The sequence below is a fragment of the Microtus ochrogaster genome, chromosome X, assembly GCF_000317375.1.
Source record: "Microtus ochrogaster isolate Prairie Vole_2 chromosome X, MicOch1.0, whole genome shotgun sequence".
Lineage (NCBI taxonomy): Eukaryota > Metazoa > Chordata > Mammalia > Rodentia > Cricetidae > Microtus > Microtus ochrogaster.
Window position 1 is genome coordinate 45,156,409 of NC_022026.1, and position 21,250 is coordinate 45,177,658.

Here is a 21,250-nt window from a genome sequence, read left to right on the forward strand (position 1 = left end):
TAGAGTGGCTCCCAGGAGCCCAAGGCGATGTCCCCAGTTAGTTCCTTGGGCAGCTGAGGATAGGGAACCTGAAATGACACTATCCTATAGCAATCCTGACAAATATCTTGCATGTCAAGGTAATTTTTTTAAAGGCATTGCCTAAACCCACTAGAATTCAACAGAAAGCTTTATAGTCTCTCAAAAGGCAGTCCTAGAAACTAGCTCAAGGGAAATGTAAGTGTCAAGTGGAAGGTTCTTGGCTTAGGGGTATATAGTTGGGCCCCTCTTCCAGCTCTGGATGGTCTTGGTAGCTACAAAGAATTGGTCCATGAGCATCTTGGCTGCTTTCCTCAAAGAGCTGCAGAATGCTTTTCCTGCACCATTGTGGTCCTGGGAGAAGGAGAGCAGCTTTGCTGAATTCCTCACTGGGTGTCATGTAGGCCATGGGGCCGAGACTGGGAGTGCTGTTTTCTTCGTGGAACTTCACTGTCTTCAGGAAGTTGGGTGACAATGTCTGAGTGGTGAATCGGGTTTGTGAAAGTGGAATGTCCCAAAGCTCTGGGTTAAGTTATGGGGGAAACCCATTCCACACAGCTTTCCCTAGATTTGCTGAAGAAATGACAAGTGTCACCTGATAACCCATCTCTGCAGCTCAGGAAAAGCACAGTAACCCATTTGCCGTTGCAGGGGCTTTGGGGAGATAAATGCCAAACAGTCTGTTTTCTTTCTACCTCTCAGCAGCTTCTTTGCTTTCACTCAAGGAGTATGTGTACTTCATCTTTACCTTCACGGTTGAGGATTGGCCAAAGCCACCACACTTTTCCAAGTAGCATTGTGATGCTCCACTCCTGGTTATCCTCCCCAAAAGAAACAACCTAGAGAGGCTGGAGAGATGGCTCAGAGGTTAAGAGCACTGGCTGCTCTTCCAGAGGTCCTGAGTTCAATTCTCAGCAACCACTCTGTAATGAGGTCTGGCTCCCTCCTCTGGCCTGCAGGCATACATGGAGGCAGAATGTTGTATAAATAATAAATAAATAAATCTTTAAAAAGAGAAAAAAGAAAAAGAAACAACCTAGACAGAAAGCCATAGATGAGAACTCTTAAAAACTGTGACAAGGATGCTGAAGTGTAGCTTCCACGGTTGACAGTTTCTGGCAGGGGTACAGGTGGGGAAAGACTCAATTTTCTTAAAGGGGCTGGCCACTGGGAGTTTGACCATGCTCCAGGGAGTGTATGGCAACACAAATTGGACTTGTTTCTTTTTTCCCCTTGGGGGGGGGGGCAGCAGGTCATAAGGTGAGGGAGGCCAGACCTGGGAGGACGGAGAAGTGAGTGTGATTGGGGTAAATTCCAAAAGAGACAATAAAAATATTATGTTGAAAAAAGTTACTTCACAGCGCTCAGTGGAGAATCTAGGAGTTCATAAATGGGAAAGGGTCAGAGTATAAAGCAGGAATGTAATTAGTTTGTTTCTTTTTGTCTTTCTCATGGGTGTCACCTGGACCTATACTTTGGGGTAGAGGTTTATGGTTTATGCCCTTGATAGTCCTTAGTCACTGGAGAGATGGGATCGAAAATAGCAAGACTTGGCAACTCGAATCATATCAAATACAATTAAACACATAAAACCCAAACAACTCTTCCAGGGTAAACTGTGAACTATCTTTTTCTAGTGAGAAAAAAGCATCTTTGGCGTTATCTGCAAATGAAAGCAAACTTCCAAGGATCTTCTCAGGTCTTATGTCTGTCTTTACAGATTTCATGTATAAAAGAAATCAGCCTACTTCTTAAACTTTTCTGTTTTGGTTTTGGCATCTAGCATTAGCCAGAATAGCTGGCACCTGGTGGTTTGGGAAGGAAGGAGACTGCCCACGTGCTAGTAATGACTGCTGAGGCCTGGCTATTCAGGTCACAACGACCATGGCTCTGTTCCCATAACACTGAAATCCGGAAACCTGGCCATCTGGGAACAGAATTAGGTTGTTCTTCATTTTGGGTGCCTAGTGGTACCAGTGGCTCTTTTGCTTCTATGTTTCAATGTATAAATCAGAAATCCAGAAAGCTTATACTTAAGGAAGGAACTATATATGTAAGAAAATTCTATGTGTGTGTGTGCGCGCGCGTGCGTGCATGCAGAGAGGAATGCACGTGCAGCTTTGCCTGGGTGTTTGAAGGCAGTGGAAAAGGGTTTGTTTGGATGCTTGAAACTGCCCCCATCTTCCAATTTAATGAGGATCGTTGGTGATGTTCTCTCTAGCCAAGCCATCTAGTATTTGGGGAGATGCCTGTGTCTCCGTTTACATATGTTAAACCTATGTTCTCCTCAATGCATCTGCTCCTATTTATTTGACACAGCTGAGCTACAGAAATGAGAAGAAAGATGGCGGTGGGGTGGCCTTGAGTGGCAAGATAGTCTCAGACCTTCTAAAACTGTACTCTTGGGGCAAGCCTTAGAGTGGTGATTGCTGAGCTGCCTAACATTCTCCGTATCATTGATCTCAAAGATCAAGGATCCAATGCCCAAGAAACAACTCCAGACCTTTATTGAGATTAAGCAGAACTGCAAATGACTTCAGCCTACCTCTCCACAGCTGTTTCGGTTTTGGATCATGTGCCCTATTTTGAGATGTTGCAAGCGCAAGCTTGACACTGCCTTCGGATTGACTGCACTGAGCACGCCTCCCACCTCTGCAAGCACAGGCTCCTGCCAGCCCACTCATCAATGGGAGGGCAGACACGTGGAGCAGACATGGGCTCAGCCCGAGGTTTGGGCCTTAATCCCGACTTTCAGTTGACCCACAGAGATGTACGTGAGAATAACCTATTAATGTGTTTGCTAAGCCACTATAATTTGTATGGGTTTGTAACAGCATGATTGCAGCCATAATTAGCTGCTATGACTCTGTTTCAGCCAAAATGCAGCACAATCAACTTCACTGGAAGACCTTTGTGCAAAACATTATTATGGTCTCCCATAAGAAAGTCCTGCTTGCCACTGGCAGCCAGCCTAACGTAGCCTTTAAAAACATTTACTTCTAAACATCTCGTGGTCCTACATCAACGTTTATCCATCACCTTCTCCTTCCCCACCAACACCCACAACACTGCCCTGTAATCCCTAGCCTTCCTATAGTAATGTCGTTAAGAATTAAGCACACAATTGCAAAGGCTGGTTTCAGCTTTTTATCCTGCTTCTCCCCCCGTCCCCGTGTGTGTTCTCTTAAATTTAAAATACCCCTTAAATCACTCCCTTTGGCTCTTACAGTTTCTTCACCCCCTCCTCTAAAATGATCCCTAAGCCTTGCTTGGGAGGAGGGGTGCAGTATTGATGTTCCACACATACATAATATACCGTTAGTACAAATTGGACTCTGATGGGTTAAAAAAAATGAAGACACAAAATTGGGTGGGTAAGAAAGGGGGATGGATCTGGGAGGAATTCAGGGAGGGTGAATATGATTGAAACTCAGTGCATGAAATTCTTAAAGAACTAATAAAAATGAAATAAAAGGTTATTTACGCAATCAAAACTCTGCTCGTCCTAAAGAGTCCCATTCACGACAGAACAGCAAGACATTTGTCATGCCGTTTTCTCTCTCCTGTAATAATTTTCATTTAAATGTTGATTTTCCAAGAAGCAATACTCATCTCTACCATGTGAGTGCTGGGATTACTTAATAAGATCCAGTCAATGGTGAAATAAACCGTGTTGAAATTATAGTATTACTTAGAGTTTCAGGCATTGAAATTATCCTTCCTACAAGCCAAAAGGAACTCCCTGGTGGCTGGTAAGATGTGAAAATGACTAAGACATTTTTATTTTATAAAAAAAAGCATCATTTCCACTCATGTGCTTGGCACATGGAGGACATTCCACAAGTGTTTACTGAACTGAACGTACAGCTTTCCTTCTCCCACAGAGAAAGGGTTTCCTGAGCGACTGAAATAAGCTGTCTCGTCCCGCATGCCTTACCTGCGAGACCAACCATGGAGTTTCCCAATCTCCAATACAGAGTTTCTGTGTATAAAGTATATATTATTTCACACATTAAAGGGGTAATGATGGAAGCCAGCGACTTTTGCCTTTTTTCCCCTCTCTACCTGCTCTTTCAATACTATGTACACTCCAGCACTGCTCTAAGACAGGGAAGCTTTAAACATAGCAAAAGTTATGTGTGATTATTATTAATAGAAATTATTTGTGGAATATTTCCAGCAACCCACTTTCTGAGGCCAAAGAAAGAGTGCACCTCCTGGCACTATGCACATAAATGGACAGTGGATCCATGATGTGTGCCGCTTCTAGGTCGGAGCATGCAATGGTCAGAGTGATCTAGAACATTCTAGATGTGGGTGCTCAGCTAGCTTCATACTAATAGTGAGTTGACTGTGGATGAACCAAGACGGTTGTATAGTACGAGCAGCAAATAAATTTGTACTGATTACGAAGACTTTGAAGGTGGTTGCGGTTACAGCATACCTTACCTTGCCTCACTAAGAAAGCATCTGATCAGAGCATTTCTGTCATAATTTGCCACACCTTCACAAATCACCCAAGATGAAAACATAGGTAGACCACCCCCAAGGCTTTCAGAGATGAAGAAAGACAGGAAGGGGGGTCTAAGTTTGCACAGAGACACTGTGTGGCTCCAGGAAACTGGCAGTGACCGTCCAGCTGAAAGAATGGGTTAAAGTGACTTCATTCTCCAACTTTGGGTTCTATAAGCGAACACCCTATTGGATGGCCTAAGGCTAGAAGGACATTTCAGGATGCTTTTACTCACCAAAATCCTACCTCATGTCCACAGTAAGCTATCACAGGGTAAATACACTGCCTTAAAGATGCTTTGGGATTTTATAAAAATCATGAAATCGGGCAAGCCGTGGTGATGATAAATGTCAGAGACCGGTGAGTGTTGTCTTTCACCTGGCTGTCGCAGGATCTTCCAAAGCTAGTCTATCAACCGGCCAACAAACACTGCCTTCACCTTCTACCGTGAGACGGGCTTTGCAAAGTGGGGGTTGGGACACTTCTACAAAGAAAACAAGAAAACACTCCTGTGCTGAAAAATTTCCATCTTAATGGTGAGGGTGTAATAAACCCGGACGAACAGACCGCAGAATGTCAGGTCCAGGTGAATGCCATCAATAAGGTAAATAAAATAGTGTAACCAACACAGGACACAATGTGTAAGCTGGGACCCAGGGGCCACATCCAGTGGGCAGCCTGTTTTTGAACAGTCTGTAAGTTTTTGCGTTCTAAGTGGTTGAAATGCATTTCCAGGTGCATAACATTTACATAAAATTAAAATGGCAGCGTCCCGAAAGTTTTATTGGAGATCACCCCCACCTGCATGAGCTGCCTGGCAACTTTTCCAAGCTGGACGGCTGCACCAGCGATCTCAGCTCGCCTTTCCCCAGTCACTCCAGTTGTATGGCTCATCCTCAGAATAGCCAAGCTACTCCCTCTTCAGTCACTACCCAGATGATGGTCTCTGCCCCCTTCACCTCTATGCAACAAATACAGCTGAATTAGAACAATCCACCCCCTTTAACTCAATCATTTGGTGTGGTCCTTTGTTTGCGTGCTTCTCATTATTACTGTGTCTGCTACGTGACAGATTTGTGTATTGTTCACCTCCACCAACCACAATCAAATTATGCATTCCAAGAGAGATGAAATATTGTTTTATTTCTTGCTGCATCCTCAGATCCTAGATACAGTAGATACTCAATAAATACCTACTGAAAAAAATCAATGAATTATCAACTATTGGAAAGTTGCAATGACAAGTCTAGGAGAGTCTTTATGGCTTAAAACATCTCAACCAGTGGAGGCTTTTATGATGCTGAAGATGCCTTAGGATGCCGTTGATTTATAATGCTCTAGTATCTTAGTAAGACTATAAGAACGAGAAGCAAGAGAGAAAAGTGGATTCGCCACTACAACAACAACCTAAGCAGAAAAGCTCATTTTATCGGTCTCCTTTCATTCCAGTTCATTCCCAGTTATGCTACACTGCCATCACATGATAAAAACAAACTCACATCACATGATAAAAATGAGTTCTCTGGGATGGAGAGGTGGCTCAGCGGTTAAGAGTATTTACTGATGATGTTGCCAAGAACAGTTTGGCTCCCATTACCCAAGTTAGGTGGTTAACAACTGCTGGTGACTTCAGATCTAGGGGATATGGCATCCTTTTTAGGCCTCTGTAGGTACTCATGTGCACAGACCCACACACAAATAAACTTAAAATAAAATCTCTGAGAAAAAGAGTTGGGCCTAGATATTGCTCAGGAACAATTTTATTGTCCTTTGTATCTCTATATCTCTATTGCCTTTGTTTAACTGTGGAAATACCTGGGTTTGAGAACTCCACATCTTTTTTACAAAGAGTTCTTTATGGGATCATTTGTATATCCAAATACCTTATTTTTATTTCACAAGTTATCTTTGTGACATGTTTGTAGCAACATTTTATTCATGGGCATAAAGTCAGGATTTTTCAATTAAAAATGAGTCATACAAGGAAGCATTATACACAGGATGTAAGCAGGGAGAGTTCTATGGTATCTTGGGTACCACAATATCTTAGAATAACATAAAAGCAAAAACTGAATTCATGTTGAGACAGAAAAATTGGGCAAGAGCTTACTGGCTCATCTGACTAACAACAAAGCCAGGAAACTCTCCAGTATATGACTTTGTGCGTGAGAATGGGGTGGTAGGAGGAATGGGTTTGTTTTCTGCCCTGTCTCGAAAAACCAAAAAAAAAAAAAAAAAAGATGAAAGATGCCCATCATTCTTTTCCATGCAAGTTACTTTTAGACAATTTCAAGAGAAGGCAAATGGCACGAAGGTGATGAAGCCCTGTGAGCCATGTGGATTTGACACCTATTGTTACGTAGCATTGAATGACTGAGTCCAACATCTAGCAATATCCTTTTTCTATAGACATTACAAGCATGGTGCCTAAAAAGCTAGTATAGAGAAAAGCTGAAGAAGAAACGCTTTTAAAAGAGTTCTGAAAGCTACCATGACCTAGAATTGTTCCCTATTACTATACTGACAGGTCTTCAGAGCACCATGGAAAAGATGTACAGAAGCTAAGCTCATCTAGTTACAATAACACCCAACATACCTAGTGACAAGTATTTATTAGATCAGTCAGAAATCATGCTGGCTAGAAGGCCTCGGTGAATGGCAGGAGCATAAGGCTATGGATGATTATTTACTAAGTGTCTAAAGGGTACAGACTAGATCTATAACATACCTTGGGAAACTATCTTGGCTCATCTCAAGTGCATAAAAAGCTTGAGAGAATAGAACCTGAACTAAATCCCACCCTAGTCAGCAATCTGATTGTTTCAATGAAAATAATTTTAAAGATTTGTTTATGTATTGGGGTATTTTTTTCTAAATGTATGTATGTGTATGTATGGACCACATGTGTGCCTGGTGTCCCTGAGGTCAGGAGGCATAGGATCCCCTGGGACTGGCGTTATAGATGGTTTGGAGCCACTGGGAACTGAACTTGGGGCTGTTGTAAGAGCACAAGTGCTCTTTAAGCACTGAGCCATCTCTCCAGATCCTTGTTTGGCAAAGAGAATGTTAAGATTGCTGTAAAGATGTTCTTGGTGCACATGTTGTGAGTCTTGTTGACCCCAAACAGCTAGTTTTCTGAGCATACGCTGCGCATAAGCTGCAGGACTAGTGAGATTAGGTTGTCTTCACTCGAATGCCATTAGGCACAGTTGTCTTAGGTGGTAGGAGCCATTTGCATGCTTATAGTGGGAAAAATGGCCACAGAGTCATAGAAGGGCACATAGTCACTACCTGTCTAAGCTGAAAAAAAAAAGAGACAATTCTCTAAGCTAGGAAGTAAAGTTTAGACCAGGGGAAAGGGGCAACCTGGAAACAGATTTGGCATCATAGCCATTCTGGAACAGATGTGGTGAGAAATGGGTGAGTGAGAAAAGCCTGTTCTCATAGACTCAGGACCAAGGGGGAACATGATGTATTTGCATAACGAATGACATGTTCTTTTTTTTTTTGAGTTTAAAATGTTTATTAAAGATGGCATGGTATTCACTGCTCATGAACTTGTATTGTATCTCATGCCCGGAAGATAATGTAGAGTTCCTGCTTCCTTGGTTCTTCCATCCATTCCTACCCATTCTGGGCACATGTATGATCTATATTGTCTGTTTATTACAAGACACATATTTCTGTGCTTCACCTATCCTAATTCGTGTGTTTTTCTAGTTTTTATGACCATTGTAGGATTTAATAATCTTTTAAACAATCACAAACATTCATTTATTTCCCTGAGGCAGTTTGAAAAATACATGAGACACAACTAACGAGACCTCTGAATGTAATCCAAAGTCTCCTTTCTTAAACTGTGATTTCTCTTTCAGTCTTCGACTAGGTCATTGTTTGGAGCCCCACAGATCACAACCAGGGAAGCTAGCACTATTCTTTTCCACCAAAGCCAGGTTGAATCCCAAATGTTGAACAACTAAGACAGTTTGCACATGTGACAGCAAGATGGGGAGCTCTTTGGAGGCCATCCTGGCACAAAACTCAATGGGAATGACATGTTCTTACATCTAAAACCAATCTAGCACCAGTGCCCTAAACCATTACTACTCTGAATATGTTTTTATGCTAAATTTTAATTTAAACAAGAAAACATCAGTGTTAAGAAATAGATTTCTAGGGCTGGAGAGATGGCTCAGCGGTTAAGAGCATTGCCTGCTCTTCCAAAGGTCCTGAGTTCAATTCCCAGCAACCACATGGTGGCTCACAAACCATCTGTAATGAGGTCTGGTGCCCTCTTCTGGCCTTCAGGCATACACGCAGGAAGAATATTGTATACATAATAAATAAATAAATAATTTAAAAAAATAGATTTCTAGCCAGGCAGTGCTGGCACACACCTTTAATCCCAGCACTCAGGAGGCAGAGGCAGGTGGACCTCTGTGAGTTTGAGGTCAGCCGGGTCTACAAGGCAAGTTCCAGGACAGCCAGAGCTGTTAACAACGAGAAACTTTATCTCAAAAAACAAAATAAAATAACAACGATAACAAAAGATTCCTTTGATTTTGTTTCCTTTTAAGGAGGTGGGGAAGGGAAGAGACTATATAAACCGAATGATGCACGCTATTATGTTTCAGCACCCAGTCATGTGTATCTCCAAACTTGTGTCTGACTACAGGCAACACTTTCCTTCATATAAGAAACAATCTCATTTAGCTGGGGGCTGAGTGGCTGTAAGTCCACTCCATGGAGCTTCACTGTTCAAAGGGAAAGTAGGGCATGTAAGAGAAACATTGAGAGGCACGTTAGTAAACACGGGCTGCACATCGGCCATCAGTTAGGGCATATTTTCTGTCACATAAAAACTCAGCCCCTTTCTTCCATTGCCCATTCAAGGAGGTTAGATGGGAGATGTAGATTGAAAGGGTGTAAAACTTCACTGTGCCTGGGACCCAGACAGGAGTCTGTGGTAGCTGTGTCTACAAAAGAGTAAATTCCAAACACTGGAAACTTCTCTGGGGACAGGGTTGAAGACTAGTGTTAAGGAAAATGTCGAACAGTGTTGTACTGGGGTAGAAAGGTTTCTTGCCTAGCAGACTGCACCGTTCAAGCTTTGCAACTCCCAGATTACATGACAGAAAGGACTGTCCTCAGCTCGCCCTGACTGCCACCAGCCTTGATGTGGATCTCCATCTCAGGCTAGAGGTGAAAGGACATTTACTTTTTTATTGATTTGTATTGAGCGCTACATTTTTTTCTCTGCTCCCCTCCCAGCCTCTCCCCTCCCCTTCAACCCTCTCCCATGGTCCCCATGCTCCCAGTTTACTCAGGAGATCTTGTCGTTTTCTACTTCCCATGTCGATTAGATCCATGTAAGTCTCTCTTAGGATCCTTCTTGTTGTCTAGGTTCTCTGGGATTGTGAAGGAAATTTACTTTTGAGTATAGGTGGCAGGGTAAAAACTGTACATAGATTCCAGTGCCAGGAGCCCCTTTAGTCTTGTCCTATGAAACTTGGGTGTAGATTTACTATCTGGATATGGACCACATGCATATGCGGCTTTTCATAAACTAGTTCACATCCTTATGAATTAATTTTCTCCCCTGGGGGGCGATATGCCCCCCTATTGAAAATGCGTGCCACAAAACTCAAGCCCACATCTGATTTCTGTCTGGTCATAGCCAGAAATTTCTAAATCAGCCATGATTTAGTAGCACTCCAATCAAAATAATTACATCCGAGTCCTTTTCAAAAATAAAAAGGCTTTGAAAAAACAAACCACCAAGTGACAATGCTGTTCCGGCAACGGTAACACCCTACCTAGTCCACCCTCTCTGCGCCATTCTCTATGCTTGTTCATAGAGCCAAAGATCTGCTAACTGCTTAATTTTAGACACATTTTCAAAAGCAGAAGCACAACACCAAAAATAGACTCTAAGAAAACATTTTTTTTTTCCTCCTGGATGGTAGCAATTGCTAATTTGCAGAACCAGACAGAAAGCATCCACAAATAGCACTGTGTTTTTCAATTTACAGAAGAAATTACTCAAGCTTGCTGCTCACAACCAACCTAAAAAAGCAATGGCCCACAAAATTGTGTGCATGTCATGAAAGCAAATCACAGCTTCACCAGAAAGCAAGCCACTGTACCACCAGCAGGCACAAACGGGAGCATTTCCATGCCAAAGGTTTCCAGAATGCTCGTGTTCTAGTCCCATTCCAAGTACATACAATACAAAAAACACCATCATACACATTCTCACACACATGTACATTTTCATACTCTCATGGAAAAAAATATTAAGCCTAAGAAATAAAGCAGTCACTAATACACGCAAGCTCAGTGTAGGCTGGGCTTTTATATTACTTCAACAACAGTGAGAGCAAAGGACTTTTTCTGTGAAAATCAACACAAAGAAACATTATGAAAAATTGAGCTCACCTACCTTCACTGGTCCATGGTTACTATTGAAGCCCTGCACCAGGTACACGTAGGACATCATGAGAACATTCACCACTGTCCAGTCTCTAGACATTTTGGATATTTTAAAGGGCCACTGATGACTAAGCACTTGACACCAGGCAGCTCCTGAAAAGTGGGGCAAAAGGCATTCTCCAGAAGCAAAGTTCGAAACCCCAAAACTTCACATGGAAAATCACATGATCAGTCGTAATCAAAACGACTTGAGTTAGTCAAGGGACACCCCCTGCCACACACAATCTTAGTATGGGAGAATGATGCAAAAAAAAAAAAAAAAACTTTTAAAAGTTCCTGCTGCAAAAATAATCAGGAGGTGGCCCTGGCTTCCACTTTATGCTAGAAATCACTCTCCAGTCATTTCGTGTCCAGAAAGCCAAAAGAAAGAAAAAAAAATCAGCACCCTATGCCCTCGGTTCTAGCTGCTTTATAAGGAGGTGGTGTGACCACCGACACTTGCGGCTACAGCAGGCTGGAACCTAACGATGGATTCTGACTTTTCCCAGTCTTCAAGGAAGCATGCAGGAGCATGTGTCTTACATCTGACACAGACTTTGGCAGAAAATTGAGGGGAAGTCTTGGCCGGAGTCCTGCTGTGTCCCTAGCAATAGCAGGGCAGTTTTCAAAGCTGACTCATATGGTCAGGGCTGCTGTGTTTTCGAAAGCAGATAACCTGTAACATGAAACCCGGAGCACAGTTGTGATGGCTGGGATGGCAGCTGAACTGCAGGAGGACAGCTTCAGATGCTCACATAGCTGCTGCCAGTGACATAGAAAGCCATAAAAATGCTCTAAGAAAATCCCAAAGACCACAGGATAAAAGGGCATGTTCTCACATATAAAAAGCACATGTACATAAGCAATTGTTTTTAATAGGAACCCAATAATTTCCATTGAAATGAATAACATTGGTTTTTAAAGAAGCAACAATTAGAATTATTTGCATGCATTACTACTATTTTTTTTACTTTTAACTTCTTAAAATAGTTAAATCTGCTCTTTGACAATTTCATACATATATATAATGCATTCTGATGATTCACTACAAAAAACATCTTTTCATTTTAATGTGGAATTCTTTTTTTTTATTTTGGGGTTTTCAAGACAGGTTTTTTTCTGTATAACCCTGCCTGTCCTGTAACTTGCCTGTAGACCAGGCTGGCCTCAGACTCAACAGAGACCCACCTGCCTCTGCCTCTGCCTCCCAAGTGCTGGGATTAAAGGCGTGCACCACCACCACCCGACTTAATGTGAAATTCTTTAGAGGCACCAGCTAAGCCAGCTTTGGAAATTGAGTATACTGAATGGTCAGTCCATCCAAACAGCAGAATTCCAGCTCTTCATTGGTTTCCAATCTTTGACTTCCAGGTTTTGGCCCCCTCAAAACCATTTTTTGCATTCCTGAAATCAAGAATGGCCTCAGAAATTTCTTCATTGGTATTCATCACAAACGGACCTAGGCAAGAAAGAGACGTTTACAAAGTTCTGGGTGATGACATTTTCTTCTACCACTGGAAGCGGTGTGTATTACTATAGCTCCTCATTTGAAACACAGTCTAGGCATAGCTGGGCAGCCGCAGCCTCTTTCCATAGCGCTCTGTCCTACAGGACTGCAGTCGCTAGAACTGTATATGCTAAGAAATTATCGCACAGACCAAACGTAGAGAAACACAGTCAGGTCCCACTGCTCATGGCAGGGTCCTTGCCAGTGATAGCAATCCCTTTATTCATCACAGTCTTTGTAGTTGTTATTCGTACAACACGAACTGACGTCAGGAACTGAACCAGCCTGGGCTTATGAATCACCTAGATTAGAGCATGGTTTTGACGTCTGCCTAAGCTGTGGGTGGGGCTGTGCATTTATGACATGGTTCTAAGTCTGTTTTGAAAACTCGCAGCATCTGCATGGCAGCCAACAGGGGGTTTAATTGCTTCTGAACAGCTTGTACATTAACAGTTCTTTTGCAGTTCCCCAGAAGATACCGCCATGTACCCTATAGCAAGCACAGATGAGGTCAAGTTTTGAAGTTTGGCTGGTTTCTCCTTCCTGACACGAGTCACTACCATGTGCTTGCAATTAAAGGCATTTTTCATCTTCCTGTAAATGCTTCTTTTTATGTTTCTACTGATTTAGTTTTCATTTTGACCATAATTTCTTATTCACCCACCTTCCCAAAAGATGCATCATGCTAGTGTGGCCATTCTCTTGCCAAGGACTACCAGTACCACAACGTTAATACATTTTATTAATAAGCTTCAAGTCAAGCAGCACTTTTTAACAATTTATTTCTTAGGGTCAACCAATTTTTTACTCAACAAAGGGCCAGGGAATGTATACTTTAGGTTTTATGAGTCAAGCAGATTAAATACTGACTGGGCCCAAGGACTGACTTGATCCACAATAATTCCCTATGGTTTCCCCAGGCAGAGCCCCATCACGCTCATACCTCAACTCTTTTTCCATATTCTATTTTTGACACCGTCCCATACCTCTCAGTTTTATAAACTGTCCTTGGGTCACCTAAGACATTATAGGGAAAGGTGGAAGCACTGAGTGAAGGTATATTATTGATCAGGACCCATGTCTCCGACTCATGGGAATGGGCAAAATCTTCCTCAAAGTCAGGCTCAGGAAGTTGGCAAGTCTTCCTCCAATTTGTGTGAGGATGCTGCAGTGTATGCAAAGACTAACAACCACAACTTCCTCATTCGTGATGACTGCAACCCGAGACTGCGCCTCTACAGAGACCTGCCACAGAGACGAGCCACCTCTTCCTGTGCTGTAGAGAATGAACCCGCTGAGGTTCTAGGTCCATGTACAGTATGTAGATCTCCATCAGGTCAAGTTCAGGCCCCCAATTCCAGCTTTCTGTATGTGTGTCGGTGTGTCTTTTTGTCATTCCCTTGTCATCCCTGTCAAGTTTTCAGGGTTGCTTTGAAAACTAAATAAATTCACATTTGAAAAACACTCTGAGCAATACTTAGCAAATAGCAAATGGTATGAAGGTGTATGTTAAGAAAATGAAATATCTGCATTTTTTTCTCATTTGGAGGAGGGACATAACTCTACCAGAGTTACTGTTTTTTGCTAATCCAACATGTTGTGACGTCTTTGCCTAACGTCATCATTAAGAACACTCAGTGACAAGAGGAGCAGGGCATTAAGAAGTCCCCAAATACTCTCAGGATGTTTGGGGTTGCCCTTGAGCATGAAAAGTTAAAAAAAATGTAAAAAGAAAAGCAAATTAAGCAAACCAAACAAAAAGCTCTGTCTATCAGTCACTGACAGTCCAAGAGACATATGTCTACTTGGGCCGATGAATGCGAACTTGTTTTTACAAGCATCCCCAGTGTCTCGCCTAGGAGGCACAGGAAGAGAATTTGCATACATCCAGCCTTCCAGTTTGCTGTGTCATCCTCGTTCAATTGGGCTCTTGTTTCGCAGGACTGCTATGGAGGAAAGGGCCTAACATAAAAGGTTTTCATCGCAAACACGCTTTTCCTACCCCAATTCCAGCCTATAACTAGCCGAAGACCCTACGCCATTTGTTTGTAGCTTTCTTTACCAAAGAACCATTTTCTTCAGTCACGACAAAAGGAAGCACACAAAATTAACATGAGAGATCACAAGCTAGGGGATTATGATTTAATATCCCTTCGAAATTACTGCTAGAAGAAAAACAATATTATTTTTTAAAATATTCAGTGTTACTTAAATTTATGACTTGCTGAGGCTTATCTGAGATCATTGTGTATACCTTGGAAATCATGCCAAGTAGTGGAACACAATGAGATCTTAAATCATGTCCAATTTAATAATTAGAGAACTGCACAGTATGTTTAGCAGACAAAGGTATAAATAACAAGTTGGGTTCTTGGTGCTTTTAGATGTTTCTTATTTAATCAAATGTCAGTGATACAAGGACATCAAGATCCAAAGTGGTTTTGTCCTGATGCCAGCATTTTCTGGCTCCAACCACAGCATTACCTCTTCCATACAATAATTAATTCTTTCCTTTTCTTGAAAAAAAATATTTATTTTATTCTTTAAGTGTGAGTGTGTGTGCACGCGCATGTGCGCACACATACGCGCAGATGCCCAAGGAGGCCAGAAGAGGACTTTAGATCTTCTGGCGCTGGGAACTAAGTTTGAGTCCTCTGTGAATGCGGCATGTGCTGCTGAGCCATCTTTCCAGCCCAACTCTCTTCATTTCATAATTCAACCAAGAATGGCTTAAACTATTACAGAAATTTTCAAAGAAGTATTATTCCTAAGAGGCTCATATTTTTCACTAAAACTATAATAGGTTACAAGGGCCGTGTTGGCTATGATTTGCATACTGATTTTCCCCTCTACAATTCATATTAAGATCTGATTGTCCTTGGGCCATATGGGGAGGTGGAGCCATTAAAAGGTGACTGGGTCATGAAGATGAGGTAATAACTTTTCCAGTGGGTGAGTTCTCACTCTTGTGGGGCTGGATTAATTTTTTGGTGTGGGGAGAGACTGGTTTTATTACCACAGCGGCAGAATGTTATGAAGCATATCCACCCCTCAAGTTTTGTCTCTCAAGCATATACCCATTTCTACTTTCTGTCGAGTTGAAACAACATGAGGCCCTACACACACATACAAGCACACACACACACACACACACACACACACACACACACACACACACGTTGGAATTCCAAGTCTCCAGTGATGTCTGCCAAAATAAATTTCCTTTCTTTAAAGATTACTCAGTCTCACGTATTCTGTTATAGCAACACAAAACAGTATTGAAATCACTGCTACTTTGGTTAAATGATATTCAAGTCCCTAGTGGACAATGAAGTTTTTCTTTTCCCTTCAAGTTGAAATCCCCCCCCGCCCCACACACATATCAAAGGAAAAAAATGTCAGCCAGGAAAACCATCATCATTTTGGACTTACCATGTTGGACAACTGGTTCTCTTAATGGCTCCCCAGCAATTAAGACAAAATGGCTTCTTTGGGGGTCCTAAAATATTCAAAGAAAGCATCAAATAGTGAACACATCTATTTTTGAATGTCAAATTGGGCACAAGTTATAGCTAACATAGAAGTTAAGTAGATGGTGCTACAGAAACATGTTCTCTGCAGTCCTTGATATGGGAATGTCTGTTCCTTAGTATCACAGCAGCTAGAATTCAGCACTGAGTCCAGGTTACCAATATATTAACATCTGTAATTAAAGAAGGAAAATTGTAGTTCCAATCTTCTGTGTGTGTGTGTGTGTGTGTGTGTGTGTGTGTGTGTGTGTGTGTGTGTGTGTAGGACCACGCACGTGGAGGCCAGAGGTCTTTGTCAAGTGTCTTCCTCCACCTCAGTTTTGGAAACCGGGTCTGTTACTGAAATCAGAGCTCACCCCTTGCCTAGACTGCCTAGCACCACACTCCAGGGATCCTGTCTGGCTTACTTCTCATGTGGAGTTACAGATGTGTGATGTCACACCCGGCCTTTTACAAGGCTGCTTGGGGAACCAGAAGCAGTCCTCATTCTTGTTACTTGGACATTTCACTCAGTGAGCCATCTCCTCAGCCCCAAAGTTATGGCCTTCATTAATAGAGACATCTTCATAACAACCTATCTTAATGAACTACCTCCTTTCTCATTAATAAAATCATTTTTGCTAAATGCAATATTTAAAAATTGTATTACCTTTCCTTTTTATTTTAAAAATTTTTTTCATACAATATATTTTGACAATCCTTCCCCTCCCCCCATCCTTCTCCCTACCTATACAACTACAAGTTCTTTTTTTCTCTAAAAAAAAAAATCAAACCACTCCCAAAAGCATGCAGACATACACATACTACAGACATCACACACACACACACACACACACACACACACACACACACACACACAAACACATGGAGTCCATTTTGTGTTGGTCAACAATCCTGAGCATGGGGCCTGGCCTAGAGTGTGGTTGAAATACCCAGCATCACTGCATTGAAGAAAACTTGATTTTGCTCTTTCCATAGCTATCAACTGCAAACAGATTCTTGGTTAGTGGTGAGACTTTGTGCCCATGTTCCCCTTACCATGTTGGGTTATGTAAGTGCTGTCTCAGTCTCCATGAGTTCATATGTGCACATCAACCCTGTGGTGTCTGAAACTACTGTTACCTTGTAGGCCTCCATTACCTCTGGCTCTTACATTCTTTCCACCTCTTCGGCAACAATATAAATTTTAAATTTATTTATTTATTTATTTAATGTGTATCGGTCTTTTGCCTCCATGGATGTCTGTACCACATGTGTGTCTAGAGCCCAAAGAGGCTAGAAGAGGGTGTTGGATACCCCATGACTGCTTATACAGCTGCCATGTAGGTATCTAACCTGGGTCCTTCTGAAGTGAAGTCAGTGCTTTTAACCGATGAGCCCCGCCCAACAATATAATTTTTAAATGGAGATAATACTTATACAAATCACAAAACAAGACTTCATTGTCTTGCCATTTATTAAAGCAATATGAAATATGCCTCACACATTTAAAATAAAATACATACAAAAATATAAACATAAAATGTATACCTGTATGTGGGTATAATGTTTGGAGAACTGTTTTTATAATAAGGCATTTCTGATTTAAAATCATATGCTCATTTCATTATAAAAAGTTGAACATTTTAAAGTAACTACCATGCTATGTTCTTGCAATGCTATGTCGGTTCGTAGTAAATGACAGTCTGGGGTGTTGGTAGGTTCCATCTTGTCCTCATTCTGTTCCATGCCATTTCTAGTTCTTCCTGATTGCTAACCTAGGTACCCCGTTTTCATACTGTTGGCCAGAGAACTCCAGACTTCTCCATCAGCTTCTCTATCGTGGCCTCACTTTAGTGACTGCATATGCTTTACTTTCTAGACCTACTGGATCAGTGGCTCCTCTGGTTTCAAAAATGTCTCTTTTTACATCCTCAGTTCCCTAGCACCTCCTACTTGTCAGTCTTCCTGTGGAGGGTCATATGAACAGACATCCTGAGCTAGCCAAATAGGGAGGCCAGGCATAGGAGAACTGGGGCACTGAGGCGTCCACAAACAACCACTCCAGCGAAGCCCAGCCTCCAACCTCCTAGGCACCTGGAGAAGCCAGCAGAGGGACCAACCAGCATGATGACCAGAAGCCAAGAACTTGCTATTTTAACCCTCTAGGTACTGAAGTGCTTTCTTACAAATAGATACTCAAGCATTGCATATTTCCCTCCAGTTTTCTCTCAGGCCTGTCTAATTTTCAATCAAATAATAATAAAAAACCAATTACTATATACTTGAAAAACTAAATTTTCTAAAACTTCACTCAAATTCTACTAACATAGCATCTTTCCAAATATATAACACTATCTAAAATTATACCAAATATTTATACATTTCTACTGATGCAAAGCTCTATTATCTTAAATTACATAAAATATTTATGTGCTTCTACTAATACAAAGCTCTCTAACTTGAAATCATTCCAATGCCTAGTCTCAGAAGATTTACCACTGGATTCAACAAAATTGATACTTAACCCTTTCTTCTGTAAATTTAATAAAAGCTGCAATATTTGAGAGGTCTGAAATGTTTATCTTTTTGGCTTCAACTAAAAATAAATTAATAGTCAGGCAGCGGTGGCACACTCCTTTAATCCCAGCACTTGAGAAGCAGAGGCAGGCAAATCTCTGTGAGTTCAAGGCCAGCCTGGTTGACAGAGTGAGTCTAGGATAGTCAGAGAAATCTTGTCTAGAAAAAAACTAAATATAATAATAATAAAAGCAAATTAAGTATGGATGCATGGTAGAATGGGTTCTTCAAGTCTTTTTTTTTTTTTTTTACAATTGCTGTGGGAGCATGTTTAAAAGGATATGTCTTCAAAAGTCTTCCTCTACTATTCTTTATAGCTCAGGAGCGGTAGCATTTCATACACACTTGGTTGATGTTTTAATTACTTCTTCACACATGAAAAATGCATGTCAGCTCTGGGGAGATGGCTCTTTCAGAGGACCCGGGTTCAATTCCCAACAACCACATGGCAGATCACAACCATCTGTAATTCCAGTTCTAGAGGATCTGATACCCTCATACCAATACACATGCAGGCAAAACACCAACGCACATGATATAAAAATAAACAAAAAACAAATAGGTGTCTAAAAGTTCCAGGTTTGTAACTTTCTAACCATCATTGCCTCACTGACTCATAATCTAACTCACTATCAAAATGCATGCAAATGTTAAGCTAGCTGGAAATCAGCCATCTGAAAACTGATGGCACCAAGATCACGTACGAAAATTCATTCTTTGTTGTAAGCACAGAGTTTCATCCACTCCACTCTCTGCTGACTCTTGCTTCTCTCCAGTTGTAACAGCTAGTCAGCGTGCTTGTCCTAGATTGCTTCTGCCTCTCTGATAAAACACTGACCAAAAACAACTGGAGGAGGAAATGGCTTCTTTGGGTTACACATTGTCATAGATGGAAACCTGGAGACAGGAACTGAAACAGAGACCACAGAGGAAGGCTGCTTACTGGTTCACTTCCAGGCTCATGTTCTTTTCCCTCCCTCCCTCCCTCCCTCCCTCCCTCCCTCCCTCTCTTTCTTCCTTTCCTGAGATTTAGTTATTTTATGTGTATGAGTGTTTTGCCTGCATGTATAGAAGTCAGAGGGGGACATGGAATCTACTGGAACTTGAGTTCCAGATGGTTCTCACATTCTGTGTGGTTGCTAGGAACCTCAATCACGGGACCTCTGCAAGAGCAGTCAGTGGTCTTAGCACCTGAGTCATCTCTCCAGCCCCTCTGCTACCTTTCTTACCAGCTCAGGCCCACTTGCCTAGCAATTGTGCTGAAGACAGCTAGGGCCCTCTTGCCACCTACATCAATCAGAAATCCAGAAAATAACCCCCAGACATGTCCACTGGCTAACATGATGGAGGTGATCCCTCAACTGAGGTTCCCTCTTCCGAGGTGTGCCAAGTTGACCAAGATTAGCCATCACAATGGTTGTCAAGTCTGCACAGCATTCAGAGATCCAAGAAAAGGAGGTATTGTTTTGCCATCTTATACCAAAATTAATTCCATAAGATTTTAGAACTCTTTATGTGTTGTGGTGCGCTACCAGCTGACAGAGATGGGGAAGGTTTTCATTTGGCATGATTTCTTCTTTTTCTTTTTTCAGTGTGATGTTTAAATGGCTAAGACCTCAATAACAACAACTCATTATCACAAAGGATTATTCTCTAAGGGGTTTGAAGAGGTGAAGTTTTAGGTGAAAAAAAAAACACAGGAAAGAGAATCCCATAATAGTGTTTTGTTTTGTTTGTTTTTGCCATGGCCAAGGTGACAAACTTGAGTTGTGGGGGGTCAGGAAGTGGAAGATAAAGGGTTAATGGAGCAGAGAAGAAAGACTGGCCTGCATGTCATGTACATGCTGACTGTTCAGAATGGAAGTTTCTTAATCAAAAGAGAGACCTTTGGGGAGTAACAAACGTGCCCTATTTCCACACTGTGGAATGAGAAAGTGCTAAAAAAAAGAAGTTTTGCTCTTTCATATCGCTCAAATAAAATGATGACTTTCCAATTATTATTTGGACAGCAGGATAAAAGGACACGTGCATTACGTGCATTTTGTCTGAAACAAGAAACTACGAACCTTTTAGGAGTTGAAGTTTGCCATCATTCTAAAAGCCCTGGAGGCTTCTGCTCCAAACTTCTTTCCACGAGTTTCCTACAGATTTACCATCTGGGTGGCCCCTCCTTTAATCTAAGCCAGATTCTATTTTCTGCTTCTTGCTTCTAAAATTTTTTTTACATTATTTATTGTGTGCATGGGGTTGGTGCATGTGTACAATGGTATGTACGTGGAGGTCAAAGCCCAAATTCTGATAGCTGGTTCTCCTCCTCCACTGGGGACTGAACTCAGGTTAGCAGGCTTAGAGGCTAGCACACTGACCTTCCTCTCCATCTCCTTGTTTTTCATTTGCTAAGTGACTTCAGTAAAAAACCTAATCACCTCTACAGCTGCTTAGTGGAACAGCAATGTAGTTCAAAGTCCCAGTAGAAAGTTTGATCCATGGTGTCACAGGATGAAAATCACGCAAAGCAAAGAGAGGATGAAAGACAGCCCTGATGGAGGAAGGTCATTGGTTGATTAAATAAAGAAGCTGCTTGCCCTGATAGGTTAGAACGTAGATGGGAGGAGTAAACAGAACAGAACTCTGGGAGGAAGAGGAAGTGAG

The 21,250-nt window shown here is 41.7% G+C and overlaps 2 protein-coding genes across 2 annotated transcripts in view; both read right to left on the reverse strand.

Annotated features, from left to right (window-relative positions):
* The window catches only part of Vegfd (vascular endothelial growth factor D), a 33,320-nt gene extending 22,101 nt beyond the window's left edge, over positions 1-11,219 (reverse strand). Inside the window, exon 1 of the mRNA XM_013350560.2 lies at positions 10,974-11,219. Within this exon, the coding sequence (XP_013206014.1) occupies positions 10,974-11,063 (90 nt within the window). The 5' untranslated portion in view covers positions 11,064-11,219. The remainder of the gene's footprint in view (positions 1-10,973) is intronic.
* A 641-nt stretch (positions 11,220-11,860) lies between these two features.
* Positions 11,861-21,250, reverse strand: part of Pir (pirin) — a 97,940-nt gene continuing 88,550 nt past the window's right edge. Inside the window, exons 9-10 of the mRNA XM_005358759.2 lie at positions 15,942-16,008; positions 11,861-12,461 (exon numbers count right to left, since the gene is read on the reverse strand). Of these exons, the coding sequence (XP_005358816.1) occupies positions 12,346-12,461; positions 15,942-16,008 (183 nt within the window). The 3' untranslated portion in view covers positions 11,861-12,345. The remainder of the gene's footprint in view (positions 12,462-15,941; positions 16,009-21,250) is intronic.